Source organism: Mytilus trossulus, chromosome 3 (assembly GCF_036588685.1).
Source record: "Mytilus trossulus isolate FHL-02 chromosome 3, PNRI_Mtr1.1.1.hap1, whole genome shotgun sequence".
In the NCBI taxonomy this organism is placed as follows: Eukaryota; Metazoa; Mollusca; class Bivalvia; order Mytilida; family Mytilidae; genus Mytilus; species Mytilus trossulus.
The window spans coordinates 52,920,562-52,939,585 of NC_086375.1; the positions used below are offsets into that span (position 1 = coordinate 52,920,562).

The 19,024-nt window shown below is 31.5% G+C and overlaps 1 protein-coding gene across 1 annotated transcript; it reads left to right on the forward strand.

Moving 5' to 3' along the window:
* The first annotated feature begins 6,423 nt into the window (after positions 1-6,423).
* Positions 6,424-16,840, forward strand: LOC134710881 (uncharacterized). Its single transcript, XM_063571290.1, has 9 exons — positions 6,424-6,484; positions 8,833-8,994; positions 9,576-9,695; positions 11,045-11,237; positions 12,295-12,557; positions 13,354-13,689; positions 14,961-15,083; positions 15,270-15,507; positions 16,104-16,840. The coding sequence occupies exons 1-9, from the start codon at positions 6,424-6,426 to the stop codon at positions 16,534-16,536; spliced, it is 1,929 nt and encodes a 642-aa protein (XP_063427360.1). The 3' UTR covers positions 16,537-16,840.
* The last annotated feature ends 2,184 nt before the right edge of the window (positions 16,841-19,024 follow it).

The window sequence follows — 19,024 nt, forward strand, 5'->3', positions numbered from 1 at the left end:
AGCCTACAGAAGTAACACTGAACATTTTATATACAATAAATGCGCAGTGTTTACGTATTTTAGGGTAAATGAAAATGTAATACATGGAAACAGGGAAAATATGAAGAAATTGTAGAACATATTGCTAAATGCCAACATAAAAGACAAAACGAGCTCATATGACTTGATTGATTAAGGCCATTCCCTCTGTTGTAGTTAGTAAAGGCTTATCAGGACGAGATTTTAGTAATGTGTGGCGATTGGGAACTCTGAGCAGGAATATTCACTTGCTGGTTCACATGCCACGCTACCCATGCACTGTATTCTGACTGGATATGTGAATATTAGGTTTGACTGTAGCAAAATAGTGCAATAATGTAATAACAGATGTCACACAAACATATTATGCAAAATAAAATTTAAAAACATATTGATCTTTTTGGTGTTTAAACTGCAGTGCATACATACATTTGTACAAAGCATAGGTGAATAACATGACATGGCATTGTTATAACATTGTAATTATGCTAATAATAGTTATAGTCATTTTATAAAATACACTGTTAGCAAAAGTTTAAAATTATTCTAAATAATAGGGATGTTCTGGTACACAACAGAAAACCCTGGCCGTTTTTGGCACAACTTTTTTGAACTTTTGGTCCTCGATGCTGTTCAACTTTGTACTTGTTTCGGCTTTCAAACTTTTGTATCTGGGCGTCACTAGCAAGTCTTGTGTGGACAAAATGCACTTCTGGCGTATTTAAATTTTAAACGTGTTACCAAGTCAGGAATATGGCCATTGTTATATTATAGTTCGTTTCTGTGTGTGTTACATTTTAACGTTGTGTTTCCGTTGTGTTGGGGTTTTTTTTTCTCTTATTTTTGAGTGTGAATTTACATTACTACAAGAAATGTCACGGTACTTATCTATCCCAAATTCATGTATTTGTTTTTGATGTTATGTTTGTTATTCTCATAGGATTTTTTTTAATGCTTAGTCCGTTTCTTTGTGTGCTATATTTTAATGTTGTGTCGTTGTTCTCCTCTTATATTTAATGCGTTTCCCTCAGTTTTAGTTTGTTGCCCCGTTTTTGTTTTTTGTCCATGAATTTATGTGTTTTGAACAGCGGTAAACTACTGTTGCCTTTATTTATCACACATAATACGAAAGGATAACAATTGTACTTCAAAATTTGGGGCTTTCAGTCCCAACTCGCTTGGATACTTTTGAAAACCTTCGATTCAACTTTCGGAGTACTACTCTTCCTCCAAAAAAAAGACTATAAGTAGTATGAATTTCACAATGTATTTCAATTACATAAGATTTTGGTTCATGTGTAAATCAAATGACATAAATAAACTTCGATATTGCAAGTGATTTAAAAATACAATTTTACAGGTTTATAATCTTCCACATTTTAATTGTTGGTTCCATTTTTTCTATGCATGTATTTTAATTAGAATAGACCATTTTTTCAAAAGCAGTAAATGTTAAACCTAAGGTTTTTACCATCTGTCCATTTAATACAGAGTGTGCTTACGAATACTTATCGCCAGCAATTCAAAAATCAAAATAAATACAAAAGAAGAAAAAGAACACCCTTGTGGAACACCTCTATCAATTTTGAATGGAATAGAACTAAATCCTTAATTAACGACAAGACCAGATATTTATTTAAGTATAAAGTTATGACCCAATCCCCCGATATTGTTATAAAAGTTTAAACAAATCAATGCTTTTTTAATAAATTTCCATTATAGTGTATAAAACGCCTTTTCAATATTGACTAGTAATATTAGACCTCGACAATTCTTTACAGTAGTAAACAATATAATATCTTCAATGAGTCGTTGATAATCAACATTGTATCAGCCAGCCACAGATCCCGACTGGTCCGGATCTATATCTTTTGGAAGAAACAATTTCATTCTTTCCGCAATGAATTTGATTAATAATTTGAAATAAAAATTTAAGAGAGAAAAAGGAAGCTAGTTCAACAAGAGTGTTCTATCTTTATCTTCCTTTGGGATAATAATCTTTAGTTTTTTGAGAGGGTTCCTGTCTCGAAGGAATTTTCATAGATATAAAAAAAAATAAAAAAATTATTAAACCAGAAAATTTGTAATACTTAGCTGCTAGCACGTCTGTACCCGGGGTTTCATTATTTTCAAATGTTTTCAAAACTTTAAGGGCATACGATACAGTTTGGTCCCGTATTTAAATTTTGATGAAAATTTGCATGTAGACTATTTTTACCTGATTAAATCATATATGTAATTATAGATTATCGTTGAATATCTCGCTTGAGCTGGTACAGCGAAAGTGAGAAAAGCAATCGAGTTGAGATGACCAATGATAATCTGTTTATCGCTATTTTACCTATGACGACGTTGTCAATTTCATGTCAATTTCGTTAGCAACGCCACGTGGCCTCCTTAGTTTCTAGCGATAATTTTTCCATCTCAAGCAAGAGGCATGATATGAAATTATCACAAAAAAAGATCAAAAGAAAAATGCACAAAATAGCGATAATATAAAATACACCTTCGTGTACTACTTTTTGAGTACATCGAGTTTAAAATTTCCGATATTTCCTAAAAATACGGATTTGTGGACGTATTTTCCTTTCAATAGAAATACATAACTTCTTTGTTTTAAAAGATAAAGACGATCTGTTCTTTGTTAAATTATTTGTAATTTATGTGTTATATAAATATTGCATAAATTTGTTCATTTTATTTTTACAAATAACTAAAATTAAGCAAATGATCCTGAATGTAGTCAAAACCCGTAATTTTTCCTGTATATTAATAAAATTTAAAAAAGTTCCACTATTTACGTTTTCAAGAAAATTGGTACACGTTATCTTCTAACGTAATCAAACCGAATGCCATTTAAAAAAAAGAGGGGTCCATGAACTCGCTTTTCAGTTTAAATGATAAAAATAAGCCGAAAACTGCATCTTTTCCCGACAAGTCACCGTTTGACTCGCGAAAATAACAATTTACGTTAGCAACGTCATTACCTCGCCTGTAACTGTATCGTATGCTCTAAACGCACTCAGATTCTGAAATATCTGCATCAGCGATATATCCTTTACTAGATCTGTAGTCTTTGGAACAAAATTTAAATCAACATAACTAGAATCACCTGAATATTTAACACGGTATTCAAGTCAAGACTGTTGTTGTTTACGATAGAGGAAGGCTTGGTGTTGACGGTTATATCTTTATTGACGCTCTGTCCTATTTATCGCCGCCAATTTCTGTCTTTTAAATTGACGCCATTTTATCGTGGTCGAGTATATGCCATTCCGTTTGGTTTAAGTCAAATCTGTATCTACTAGCTATTTTGTCAATTTAAAACAATTTTATGATCAATTGTCTGGGGTAATTTTCGCAAGTAATATGAAATACTTAAAAGAAATTTAATTAGATATTTCTTGCAAGGACAGATTGAATACTTTCAGAGGTTAAAGACTTATTACTTGAGAAAATCAAATGTTTTTGATTTTATTCATTTTATCCATTTTTAAGATGCACTTGTACAGTATGTCATCAAGTTCATTTAGAAATTAAAAAAATATGTTATTCAAGATATTGCTAATCGATACGTCATTTATAGTTTAAAAAAACACCCAATAAAATACAAAATATCAAATTGCATACAGACCAAACAGCGAACAACATGTACAGATATCTATGTTGTCTGTTGACTATCCTAGCTGTAAATAACTTTGTTTTTTCAATACCTAGAGGTAAGAAACAATTATGTTTTGTATTTACCTCTGTTACTTGTTTCAAAATAAAATAAAAAATCTAGGCACTATAGAAAGGTAATGATAATGTGTTTTGGATAGCGATAACGTCAGCAGATTTAAGAATAAATGATTTAAAAAGTAAGTTCACAACAATACTGAATTCCTAGGAAAATTCTAAATGAAACGTCACTAATCAAATGCCAAAATCAAAAGCTTAAACACATCAAACGAATGGATAACAACTGTCATTTTCTTGACTTTTTTTATAAAATATCACACGCCGAGTAGTCAAATATAAAATTTTAATTCTGGTATCTATGATGAATTTATTTGCAACCTCTGGGTCGATGCCACTGCTGGTGGAGATTTATTTCGTCGAAGGTATCACCAGTCCAGTAGTCAGCACTTTTGTGTTAACTTGAGTTATCATTGATATGTTCAAAATTATAAATTAACTGTAAACAGAACTTTGAAGGTTTTTCTAGCTCAGTAATAGATTACCTAAAATATATTTGGCAAAATTATTCGGAAGTTTGGGTCCTCAATGCTCTTCAACTTAGTACTCTATTTGGCCTTTACAACTTTTTTTTGGATTTTAGCGTCACTGATGAGTCTCTTGTTGACGAAAGGCGCGTGTTGCGTCAATATAAAATTTTAATCCAGATATCTATGATAAGTTTATATATATTCTATGCTAAACTGTCCTCATTATATTCGCCAACATTTTAATTCAGGTCTGATAACAGGATTTATCAGACGAATCGATGATGTATAAAGTTTTATTTAGCGTGTGCTGTACGAAAATGTTACTATATATATTCAAACTGGATTAAAAATAGGATCGGAAGGACTAATTCATTTTTTCATTTCATCTTTTATAAAGTGCATTCATTTAAACTTTGAAAATGTAAGCTTCAAAGTTGCAATTATCCATTTGCCATCATGTCTTAATATTTTTTCGATAGTGAATAGCTCTAATCTTGTATACCCAATAATGTACTTATATGTGACCCAAAACAATCAGACATATTCTTACTAGATGTGCTTTATTATCTTAAATTTCTGAATCGTGTTTTTAAATTATAATCCTGGTACCTTTGATTACATTTTTAAATTTAAATGCATGAAATGTGAAGGCTTTCAAAAACGGGATTAAATTCAGAAGTTTTAAAAAATCGTTGATCTTACTAATGATTTCTTGAAATCTCTGATTTTGAAAAGAGATGTTGCATTCCCTGAAATGATTATGAATCTTTTTACAGATTGAAATAATTAGTATTTCATTTCATTCTGGAAAACTGTAAAACAATCAAATTAATTTTTGTGAAAATTTGATTAACAAAGACAACAGAATAGCCTAACAGAAGAAATACTAAAAAAGTTCCCATTTTATAAGCAAAAGTTGACAAAAGGACGAAATGTTCCTTAATTGATTTTTAATGGCTATAAGATACATTTGTTTCTGAAAATGCAACTGTTATGTTGGATATTAATGATGCACAAATTGTCTTTATTCTATGTGCAAAAATATAGGTATTTTTTTTTAGAGACAAGTACCTTTGCCTATCTAAATACACTAGGTGAATACAGCTATTGGTTTTCAAGTTCAAAATTGATAAAGTGTCATCCTTGCAATTTCTTCCATTGTCACGATTAAAAAATAAGATGGCTTAATGGAAGAGATTGTATTTACAGCGACTAGATGTCTCATCTTATATATTATGGTGACAAAATCATTAAAAAAGGCAAAAGCCTACAGAAGTAACACTAAAAAAAGTTCCATTTTATATACAAGAAAAGCGCAGTGTTCAAGAGGTTTAGGGAAAATGAAAATGTTATGCATGAAAATAGACAAAATATTAGGAATTTGTAGAACATATTTCTTAAGGCCCACAGAAAAAACAGAACAAAGCTCATATTACTTGATTGGTTAAGGCCATGTCTTTCTAAAGCAATTAGTAAAGGCTTATCAGGACAAGATTTTAGTAATGTGTTACGATTGCGAAGCCTGAGCAGGAATTTTCACTTGCTGGTTCACATGTCAAGTTACCAATGCATTTCATTCTGACTTGACATGTGAATATTAGGTTTGAATGTAGCAAAATAGAGCAATAATGTAATCACAGATGTCACACAAACCTATTATGCAAAGAAAAGTAAAAAAAACTAAACATTGATCTTTTTGGTGTTCAAACTGCAGTGCATACATAAATATTTACCAGACATAAGTGAATGACATGACATGTATGGTAATTTATACTATTGTTATTATGCTTATAAGTATGGATTTCAACAAGTACTTGAGAACTGGAGTATAGCTTCGGTAGTATCGAGTATCGATTACCAAAATGATACTCGACTAAAAAGTTTCCTGTTAGAATGTTTTTGCTTTCTAAATTTATAAAGAAAAAACATTGAGAGCATCTCCTGGGACATTGTGTGTCATTCAAAATTGATAAAAAAAAAATAATAAGAATACGATTCGAATCTACGCGTTCAACTGTCAATTAAAATTCCTCAAAACAGAGGTAGATGTAGGATATAGGAGCAAGAGCATTTTCCATGGTTGACACTTTTAGCTCATCTTAGTCACTTTCCAATTCTGTACCATCAGAGCATTTATTTTCATCAGCAGAACTGTTGAGAAGTCCCAACGTCCCTGAAAAAATTAAGTATGATAATAATGAATAAGAACAAATTCATTGCTCCCTTCATTGATCCTAAGAACATGATTAATGTCATCAGTAAGTTATAATTATCACCCTTTTACTGGTCATTAAATGTGGGTTTTTTTAAAAATACTGTTGTTTCCGTTGTTTTCTCTATAGAAATCAATTAATTACTTGAATAGATTATTACCCTTGTACATTAGTACAGGTATTAATTGAGCTACTATCTATGGTATAAAATGCCTTGGACTATTATCTAGTCCTAGGTAAAAATGTTAAGGGGTTAACGATCATAGGACAATGACCTACAATACATAAAATAGTATAACTTTGTGTTTCCATTTTGTAAATGTTTCACCGAGTAGTTACTCGGGTATCGCTTGGTCAATTCAACGAGTAATAGATTAGTAAATCCTCACTGATTTGACATCTCTACTAAAAAGACATGGTAAAAATTAACCTAAAATTGAGAATGAAAATGGGAAATTTGTCAAAGAGACAACAACCCGACCATAGAAAAAAAAACCAGCAGAAGGTCACCAACAGGTCTTCAATGCAGCGAGAAATTCCCACACCCGGAGGCGTCCTTCAGCTGGCCCCTAAACAAACATATATATACTAGTTCAGTGATTATGAACGCCATACTTATTTTCCAAATTGTATACAAGAAACTAAAATTAAATTAATACAAGACTAACAAAGGCCAGAGGCTCCTGACTTGGGACAGGCGCAAAAATGCGGCGGGGTTAAACATGTTTGTGAGATCTCAATCCTTCCCCTATACCTCTAACCAATGTAGAAAAGTAAATGCATAACAAATCGTACATTAAAATTCAGTTCAAGAGAAGTCCGAGTCTGATGTCAAAATATGTAACCAAAGAAAATAAATAAAATGACAATAATACATAAATAACAACAGACTACTTGCAGTTAACTGACATGCCAGCTCCAGACTTCAATTACACTGACTGAAAGATTATGATTTGATCATATGAACATCAGGCACAATCCTTCCCGTTATGGGTTTAGTATCATACCATCATAACATATATGAGAAGAACATCATAACAAATATGTTAACGATGTAAGTACATTCTCCATTTCCATTCTCAATTTTTACGTTATATGATACATCTAAATGATACTTTTGCGTTCATTTAATATAGTGTCATATTTTAAATAAATATTATTATTCAACTTTTACAAATCCCCCCTCTCCCTCCTCCCCAATCTATCGACAAATGAATAGTGTTTGTCTTTGGAAAGATACAAATATTCTTACATATCCAGACATCTTAAACAATATATAAAAAAATAGCACAGATATAATCAGTCTGTCTAATTGTGTGTTCTTTACCTTAATAATGTAATACTTTGTCTGTAAAATACAATGATTTAAAACTCAGTTATCAGAATTCAATACACCAAAAATGATACTGACTATATTCAAATATATTCTTAGTAATTAAAACTAAATACCACCAAATAGAAAATGTTTTACATAAATCTCTTTAACCACATATTACGAAAGGATAACAGAATTTGGGCTTTCAGTCCCCCTTTGCTTGGAGACTTTTGAATAACTTCCAATTTAACTCTCGGAGTACTACCATTCCATAAAATAATATTAATTTCACGTTGTATTCCACATTTTAGTTATCAATTCCATTTATCTATACATGTATCTTACTTAGAATAAACCATTTCTTCAAAAACATTAAATTTTTAACCTAAGGTTTTTAAACCATCTGTTCATTTAATAGAATTTATTTCTTTCAGTTCGTGTTGCTTTGGTTTTAGAAAATTCGACTGTAAAACCTGGACACTTCTCAAATTGTTAAAGGAATCGAATGAAATCTTTAATAAACAAGTGGTATCATAAGCCAAAAACGAAATTTTTCATACGAATACTCATTGCTAGCAGTTTAAAGGCCAAAATAAATAGAAAAGGAGACAAAGGACACCCTTGTGGAACACTCTCTCAATTCTGAAGGGAATAGAACTTAATCCATTATTAACAAGAAGACTAGACATATATTTGAGGATAAAGTTAAGACCCAACTCCCGGATATTACTATCAAAATTAAAGCAAACCAATGCCTTTTGAATAAATTTTCATTCTAGCGTATCAATATCTTTTTCAACATCGACAAGTAATATAAGACAAGGATAATTCTTTAAAGTAATAAACAATATAATATATGCAATTTAATATTTGTCAGTGGATACATATCTGGATAATAATGGATCATACAATATGAAGGCAACAATAGTATGCGTATGTCTTATATATAAAATTTAGTCCTGGTATCTATGATGAGTTTATATACAGCTGTTCAGTAGATTAAAACAAAGATATCATTAACTACCATGTAGGCGTTATATTTATAGAAATCTAGACTCATACTGATTATTTATTTTAGTGCCTTCTAATTGGTGGCAGTATCCATATCCATATGACATTGTCTCAATAGCGGCGTCACAAGAAAAACTCCAAAAGGAGAATTTGATTGACAGTTACACCGAGAGCACAGAACAATACTACGATCAGAGACGACTTGGATACTGTTTGGATCCAAAAATTGGTATTTTGCATTGACAGCATTTACTCATGTACTGTCAAATTTCTATCATTTTTTTCATATTGCGTTAACTTACCTCCTAAATATTTCTATGAATAAGACAAATCTGAAAATCAACAGCCAAAGAATTGATTTGCCAAAAGAAGTTTAACTGACACAAACTCAAACTCGATCAGTAATTAAAATTTTTGTTATTAATAAGATAATTATTTTTTAAACCCTATTTGTATACCACGTTATTCTTATTTGTAAAATTGTATTTCAACAACGATAGAACTATTCGATTTCTACTAGAATATGCTAATTGAATATTTTATTTTGCAAGATCCTAGAATCTGACAAAAAAAAATGTTCAAAAACATACAGCCTTTTTTCAGAGAATATGCTTCCTCCCTTTATTTTTATAATAAAAGATGTAACGTAGGACGAAACGGTACACTATATTATATAACGAATACAATGAAATAGTATTTAGTACATGAGCATGGCAATATACCAGTCACAGTGAACACTAGGTTAATTTAAAGTATATCCCTTTGTTTTGGGCAAGTACTCAACCTACACCGAAATCGTTATTTCTTCAGGAAAATTAGGAAGGAAAGTTAGATATGGTTGTTCCAAGCGCTGCAATAAATTCAGACGATTGGATGGACTATGTAATGATTTTGAAAATCCAGCAGCTGGAAGTCTTTATTATCGTTTTGGTGAGTGCTTAGTGCAGAATATCATCATTCATATATTTGACAAATTTGGTTTTCCGTCTTTACAAACTTTTATAGCTCCACCAAAATTGTGAATAATGGAAGACATTGTTGCATTGAAATTTACTGTCGGTTTGTCTTTCTGCCTTCTGATTTGCTCGTAAAACAAATATTTCCCTCCAACTTTTCTCAGGTATTTGGTGGATTCTTGCTCTTCCTGTTAATGACATTCCAGTTTATGAACCATTTGATTAATTAACATTTGAACTGCTAAACAGACAGCGAGTCATATTTTATGCACATATCATGTATTGACAATCTTTCTATCCCCTGCTTTATCATACACCGAGAAGCCGAGATTTCTGTTAGCACGCAAGCTCCTTAAGAGGCAAGACCCTATATATTTGGAGCCCATATCCCTACCTCTGGATTTTGAAGCCCTTTCATTTCACTCATTTAGTTTGTAAGATAAACTTTCAAATTTTTCTAGTGTTATATATTCATAATATTGCTTACTGGACATACATCAACCATCAATTAACAATTAAAATCAGTTGTTTCGTCCTTGATGAAATAATTTAAAATAAAGAGAGGAAGTCTTTTCAAAATAGAAATGACAATCTCAGAATCTTTTTCAACGGTTATGATTGGTAAATAGTTCTCTCACTAAATGATTCAAAATTTGGTGACTTTTTACCACATATATCCAATTGAACTAGAGATAAAGGATACAACAGATACAGTTAAGTTGGTCTCATATCTTGATTTAAATCTAGAAATTAACAATCAGGGTTGGTTTTAAACAAAACTTTACGACAAAAGAGATTTGAACTTTTCATTTCTAAGTAGCAATATTCCAGCAGCACCTGTATACGGCGTATATATCTCCCAATTAATACGATATTCCCGTGCTTGTACTTCCTACTAGTATGATTTTCTTGAAGAGGGTTGCTGCTTACAAATAAGCGATTAAACCAAGAATTCTAAATGTCGAAGCGGACGCCATTACGAGTTGGTTGGCCGTTATGGAATAACCGTTTCACAGATGATATAGGATATGTTTCTTACGTCGTAACTTCAATCCCCTTCCCTTCCATGAATGTGACCCACCGAGTAAAACTATTTACCGGATTTGTTAGAACATACGCAACACGACCGGTGCCACACAAGGAGTAGGATCTGCTTACTCTTCCGGGGCACCTGATATTACCCCCGGTTCCGATTGTGTTACTTATCCTTTAGTTTTATATGTTGTGTCGTGTGTGCTTTTGTTTGTCTGTTTGTCTGGTATCTTTTGTCCCTCTCACTACTTTTTCAGAAATAAAAACAGAAATCGTTTTTTTTAATTCTAGGCAGAAATGTTCCCCTAAATGCTACAGTTAGAGATGAGAAGAATTTGTACAACCCTAACCCACGTGACATAAGTCGTATATTAATGAAGAGGAAAAAATTTATACCGGTAACAATTGTTAATATCCTCGTAGCTGGTTGGGTACAGTTTATGACCCACGATTGGTTTGACAGTGGCAAAAACGACAGGTGCAGGTATATACACTTTAAAATACGTTAAATTTCTAATTATCAAACTGAGAGAAAAAAAGAAAAGTATACCAGAAGAAAAGAAAAAATAACTCGTAGGAGAGGTAAAACATATAAAGTAACAGTCAAACCCATAGACTAACGCCAATATCGTTAATACCAAGAAATGTATGCTAAGTTTAGTGAGTGAATTCGAGCACATAATCTAAATATTTTTGTCAATTTATTTCTAACTCTGTTTTGGACTCTAGTCTCAGAACAAAATGCCCTATTGTACCGTTAGCGCTGCCTTAATATTTGTTTATCAAACGATAACAAGAGCATTGAAAAATATTAATATCGTTCACAACAGTACATACCAGATTGAGATGATCATGTAATTACAAATACTCACCCTTGCAGCATATTCTTAAAATAATCAGTCCATTCTGTCAAGATCCAACTTGCAAATTACGGTTTATGATAATGATATTGTGTTTTACAAAGTGGGATATTTATGTCACCCAGGAAACAATTCAAAATTTAAATTTAGGGACATTACTATTGATCAGTAAATGTCAATTATGTCCGAATAAAACTCTTTTGTAATTTATTGTCTTGATAAAATGTTAGAATTAAAAACTATTCAGCAGAGTGGTATTTTGATATAATCAGGAAATTAAAAAAAATATCACTTTAAAAGATAACCTGTATAGATCATGACAATACCTGTAAAGATTATGACAATGTGTAAAAAACAAAAGATTCAGTAAAGTAGAACTGAAGTTAAGGCAAGAAATAACAATTGATTAAGATAAATATTAGGCAAAACTTCTGTAAATTAACTGCAAAAGATGTCAAAATCTATCTCGACTTTTAATTCTACGAATCATGACATTTACCTTTTAAATTGTAAACGATTTTGGGTCGTATTACTTAAATTATTATCCGAAAAGAAAGATAGATCCATTGTTTAAGATATCTTTATGACATTTCTTTTACATGACAAATGCCAAAGCCGTATATGTCAAACTTGATCTACAATTTGAGAATCATGACATTTTGTTGCATCGTATATTCGTAGACATTTAAAGGTTCCTATTCGAGATGATGATCTGGATTTCTGTAAAACAATGGACATACCTATGACCAGACGAGATAGCTGCAGAAATTCTAAAGACTACGATACCTACCAAAATACTGTAACACACTGGTGGGATGCATCACAACTATATGGAATTAACAAACAAATAAATCGTCGAATCCGCACAAGAAAAGACGGCAAATTAAAACTAACTCCAAATAACCGTCTGCCGATTGATCCATCAACTGGATTACCTATTACGGGTAGGTAACTTTTTAATCTAGAAGTTTCTGATCAATCACAGGCATACATTACTTCCTGATCAATCACAGGTATACATTACTTCCTGATCAATCACAGTCATACATTACTTCCTGATCAATCACAGGTACACAGCTACTTTTGCATAGATACTATTTTTGTACTAAAAAAATGTAGTACTGGAAATCTACTTTTAATATTCAATACTTTTTTTATTTTTCTAAAATTATTGTAATATTTAGGTACCTGTATTTGACAGTATTTTATTTGTACTTGAAATTTAGGTACTACAGATTTTTGGTTACTACCGTTACATTTTCAGCATTTTAATTTTTTTTCTAATTAAACTCTCTTAAAGTAATGATTTTAAAAATTGGAATATTGTATTATTTCAGTACCAAAATATTTAGTACAAATCAAGTACTGTACAATACAAAAGATGTAAAGTAAAGAAAAAGTACTAAATATAAAAAGTAAATTTCCAGTACTGCATTTTTTAGTACAGAAATAGTACCTATGCAAAAGTAGCTGTGTATACATTACGTCATGGTCAAAACTGTACGTATAAAAATAATTTCGATCTTTCTTACTAAAATTCATTGATTTCAACTTAGATAAAATAATGCTAAAAGAACTGTTTTTGTAGAGAAACTAACGCAAATTTCAAGAAAGAGAAATAATAAACTTGCACATTTTGAACCTTAATTATCAATTTCATATTTTAACCATCATCTTTAACAAAATGATAAACATTAAATTACGAATTTTATAACATTATGATCATGATCTTGATTTTAGGAAATTCATTAAACTGGTGGGTAGGACTAGGTATATTTCATGTAATTTGGACGCGAGAGCATAATTACGTATGCAATATGCTTAAAGAACGAAATCCAACTTGGAATGATAAAAAGTTGTATAACACGGCAAGACTCATTATAGCTGCAGTAATTGCTAAAATTCATACGCTAGAATGGACAACTGCTATCCTGCAAAATGATGTTGTTAAGTTAGGATTAAAGTCTAACTGGTATGGAGTAACTCCTATTGAGATCGCAAGGGGAAATGCAACCTTAGCAGCATGGTTAAGCCAACGATTTCCACAGTTATCTAATGGCATACCGGGATCTATAGGTAAACAAATCTGCATGTGAAAAATAACTTACATATATCCTTTAAACTACCAACCATAAATAAAAAAAAAAATAGCAAGAAAAAAGTGCATACTCATATCATTTTCTTGCGTTTATTTGTTCAGGATGGGTAGTAATCTGCACATTGATATAGTAAACATACAAATTTTTGTAACAGCGATGACCATTTAATAAAAGTAGACAGGAAATACGAAAAAAATAACTGAACAAAATTACAATATGTTTCAAACACGAACGCAATAATTACGTCGAAAGAATTGAGATTCGCCGTTTTTCATTTACAAACTAAATAAATACATGTTTATTTTTTATATCACTCTAAGCACAGATATAAACAGTTACCTTTTTTTAAAAGGTTTTATTTTTGTTTTGGCTTAAAATCTATCTCTTTTGAATTGATTTATGTAGCATTCGTCGGGTTTCTGTAATGTTATGTATTACTGTATACGGTATGTATTTTGTCCATTGTTGAAGGCCGTATGGTGAAATATTCATTTGCACAATTAAACCACGTATCCTTTCTTCATAAAAAATTAATGTTAACAATTGGATTCGTACTATCTGAAAAAGGATCGAGACGAGGTAAGAATCATCTGCTGCTATGCCTGCATTGCCGTTCAAACAATTCCTTGGTCCAACAAACCCATCTGTAACTGCCACAAACATTGATACAACTAGTTATTATTATAATACTAAATTGACATAAGTTGTGTAGATATATTGAAGAGTAACACACGCTGTCTCAAACTGTTACTATTGAGTTTCGAAATTTCCACCATGGACATTAGAGGCAATAACAGTATAAATTATTTTTCTCTATGATTTAAAGTTAAACTTATAATTTAGAGTTAAACTTATAATTTAGAGTTAAACTTATAATTTAGAGTTTAAGTTGTAATTTAGAGTTAAAGTGAACATGTTTGTTGGACATCAGTTGTCATACATCACGACCATAAATCATTCACATTATATATTTGATGAAAACAAATATTTTAATTAGATCTGGTATATAACATGAACACAGTTAGCACTCTTAAATTGTTTAGACCATTTTAAAGTTTTTTATGTATTTATTAATATTTTGGACGATAAAAAAATACTCGTGTAAAAGCCAAATTGCTAAAAATATGCTTAGATTATGGACAATTTTGACTAAGAAACAGTATGATTTATTTATGCTATTTGAAGCCCTCATACATACACTGTATATAAGGTTCACATATGTTACAAAACTTATTACATCTTATTTAGGAAACCCGAAAAACATTAGAGGAGTTCCATATTCTCTTACACAAGATTTCATTGCCGCATACAGATTACATCCACTTTTGCCAGATGAATTTGAAGTAAGAAGTCACCAAACAGATGAAATAGGTAAGATCTAATTCTTAAAGAATAATACTTTACAATACATTTATGAATGCATATTTTAGATCAATCCATTATCACCAAGATAAGAAGTTAGACAATGCGAAGCTAAAATAAAACACGTTTGTGAATGATGAGTTCTTAATTGTTTTATACACATTTCCATTAATAATTCATGCAAAAATATTCCAGTTAACCGATACAACATGAAAGATACAGTATTTGAGAAGGCGGAGTCAGTTTTTGAGGAAAACTCAATGGAGGACTTACTTTATACGTTTGGCAATGATTATCCTGGTGCAATGACTCTCCACAACTATCCAAATTTCTTGAGAAATCTTGATCTACCCACTACAAGTCCCCATGGAAAAGGAAAAGTAGACATGGCTACAATCGATATATTACGTGACAGGGAAAGAGGTATCCCGAGGTGTGTATGTTTAATAGATGCAAATATAGATATGTCTGCTGATCGTTTTCAATGGAATTAAATGATATGTTAGAAATAAGTCTCTTACTACAGTGAACGCCCGTCCCGTGGACCACATACAGAACTAAAAGGATTTGACATAATTATAGTTAATAGTTATCAAAGGTACCAGGATTATAATTTAGTACGCCACACGCGCGTTTCGTCTACATAAAACTCATCAGTGACGCTCATATCAAAATATTTATAAAGCCAAACAAGTACAAAGTTGAAGAGCATTGAGGATCCAAAATTCCAAAAAGTTGTGCAAAATACGGCTAAGGTAATCTATGCCTGGGATAAGAAAAAATTAAGTTAAACTTTCATTTATTTTTCTCAAGTATTTAAGCGTAATCGGTTGTCATAGTTAATGTTAAGATAAAATTTTATTATACATTCAAATTAGCTATGTCTAGAAAAAAATATTTCTGAAATGCATGCACCTTGAACTTAACAATGATCGCTAAAATACTCAAATATTTGCATATGCATGGGGCGATGTACTACTGTAACTTGTATAAAATATTTAATGTCTGCCATTGTTATGTTTGTTTTAGATACAATGCATTCAGGCGGTTGTTCCATTTAACGCCGATCAAAACATTTGAAGATCTCACGACTAATCCAACCCATGCCGAAGAACTGCGTCATATGTATAACAATGACGTAGAGATGATTGATTTCTTAATTGGATCACTTGCCGAATCACCGCTTCCTGAAGGTTTTGGGTTTAGCGACACTTTCTTTAGAATTTTTAGTTTTATGGCTCGAAGAAGAATGGAAACGGACAGATTTTTTACAGACGACTATACTTCTGAATATTATACTCAATGGGGCCTTGACTACATAGATGCTACTTACATGAAAGATATATTACTCCGCCACTATCCTTCGCTTGCTTCACAATTGAAACCAAATGTTACGAACGTCTTTATTCCTTGGAAAAGTCAAACATCACTTGACAAAAATTTTCCCTATCCTTTATATTAACCTCAAATATCTGTAAAGATGAAGTCCGTTCAATATACTACATAATTTTGATAATTTGATAAGGACACGATGAAGCCTTTGCTGAAAATTTGGTGAAAGTGAAACATATATGTTGCTGAACATATTGACTGTACTACTTTCCTGATTTGATGGAACAATTATAATGATAACAGTTTCTTTATTTTCAGAAAGTTTTACCGTTAACAAAACCGTTGATCCGCATGTGGCTTTCTTCATTTACATACTGGTCAAAAGTATCTTTATATCATATTCAGTTACTAAAAGATTTATTTTCCTTCTTAGAAATTTCAAATAAAACATCATAAAAAAAATATAATTACTTCTTATTCATCACAGTTCTTTTCCCTATACAGCACTGGTAGATTTAGAATATCGTGTTATAATTTGTTGTTTTTAGTCAAAGGTTGTACCGTCAACCGATCCAAATATCGTTAACTGGACCCATTTACTGTTAAAATAGTAAGACGTTATGATCTAGAGTTCATTCCCATTACTGATTTTCATTGTACCTTAACGTGCCTTTTATTTTTCTCCTCTTTGGAGAGTAGTTGAGATAACAACGAATGATGATTTAACCCCGCCGCATTTCCATGGACCTGTCCAAAGTCGTCTAAAGCTATCAAATGTACCAGGCTTATAATTTAATACGCGTTTCGTCTTCATAAGACTCATCAGTGATGCTCAGCCACTCGTCATTGGTTGTCTTTTTTTTAATATGAAAGGGTCTTTCTTCAATCAGGATTGGGTGTGGATGGAAAAATGTTCACGACTGTTTTAGACATGCTGCGATATAAAGCTGTACATTAAATAAACAAGTGTTTTTTTAGTACTATATATTGAACTCTAGATATAAAAGTATAGAAATGATGGAATATTGCCAATGCGCTAACTATCCACCACCGACCAACTTAACGATAGTGTAAACAACTAAAATGCACTGTATGGACTTAAGCAACGTTTTTACCGTGTGTGTCATATCATTGCTAAATAAGTAATATTCACCGACAATTTGTTTTATCACAATTATTGATGAGAGTAAAAACAGAAAAGGGTTTCGGAAGCATAAAATTATTTACTGGGACCTGATCGGTCCACTTTAAAGGGGAAAATTTTCAGTTTACATTTAAACCTCTTCTGGTATAAAATACTTCATAGACGTTTCGGTTGACCTAGTAGCTATTTCTTTTACATTTTATAATGATTTGTGTAGTCATCTTTTTTTTATTTTTTAAACCTGGCGTTGTCAGTTAAGTTTCAATCTATGAGTTTGACTGTGCCTCTTAATTGTATCTTTAGGCATTCTTTTATAGATCTAAAGCTGACTGCCTATTCAAAAGTCAGTGATTTGACTTATATATAACTTTCTTAAATTTTCCGTTAATAGATTTATAAATCCTCAAGATCCAACTCTCTCAGACAAACATGAATTTAGGTGTATTTGTGTAATCTTTTAGGTTAAGGTCTCATTTTGGCTTGTTCCATTGATTGATTGCGTTTAACTTTACCACTTCAATTGGGCTTTTCCTTTTTTATATTTGCCTACAGTATTTTTATACTACTGATCTAGTCATATTGCATTCCAAGTTTTCCGGGAAAGCGTTTCGGACAAACCAAGGTTTTGAAATATTATTTCAAGTTGGTCTGTTATTTTTGTCACGTCATTAAGGTCATAAATTTCAGAATTTACGGTTTTTTGTCTGGCAGATACTTTGTTGGGTTTACTAAAGATGTCTCTTTAAAATTTTAAAATCAATAAAAATATAAAATCTTTTATGATTTGTATTACTTCATCCAAGCGAAAGTATCGGTACAGATTTTAAATCAATATTTTTCACCTAAAGACTTATGAATGCACTAGAAGATTAATATTTCCTTTATTTCGCTCAAAATTTGGGAGTCAGGTCTTACCGGTGATTGATGTGTGTCACCTTTATTTCGTAAATTGGTATGTCATAAGTTTTGTCTGAACTGTCTCACAATTTGTCATGTAGGCTACTTTTATATCTTACTACACGATATTGGGTTTACTCATCGTTAAATGCCGCATACCGTGGCCTATTGTCCTATTGGTGTTTATTTTCACTTTATTTAGAGTCCTGTTGGTAGTTGTATCATTTAATAGTCCCTATGAAACACTACCTGGAAGGAGGCTATCAGCAATGCAACAAAAATTAACAATAAGAAAGCGGTAGTCGTCCAGTTTGTCATATACTTTGTAAGTTCCATGGCCTATTATAATATAAGAAAAGAAGAAGTGGTATGATTGTCAACTACACAACTCTCCAAAAGAGTTTAAATGACACAACATTAACAACTATATGTCACCGTAGGGACTTCAACAATGAGAAAACCAATACCACATAGTCAGCTATAAAATGCCCCGAAATGACAAATGTAAAAAATATTCAAGCGAGAAAACTAAGGGCATAATTTATGAATAAAAAAATGAACGAGAAACAAATATGTA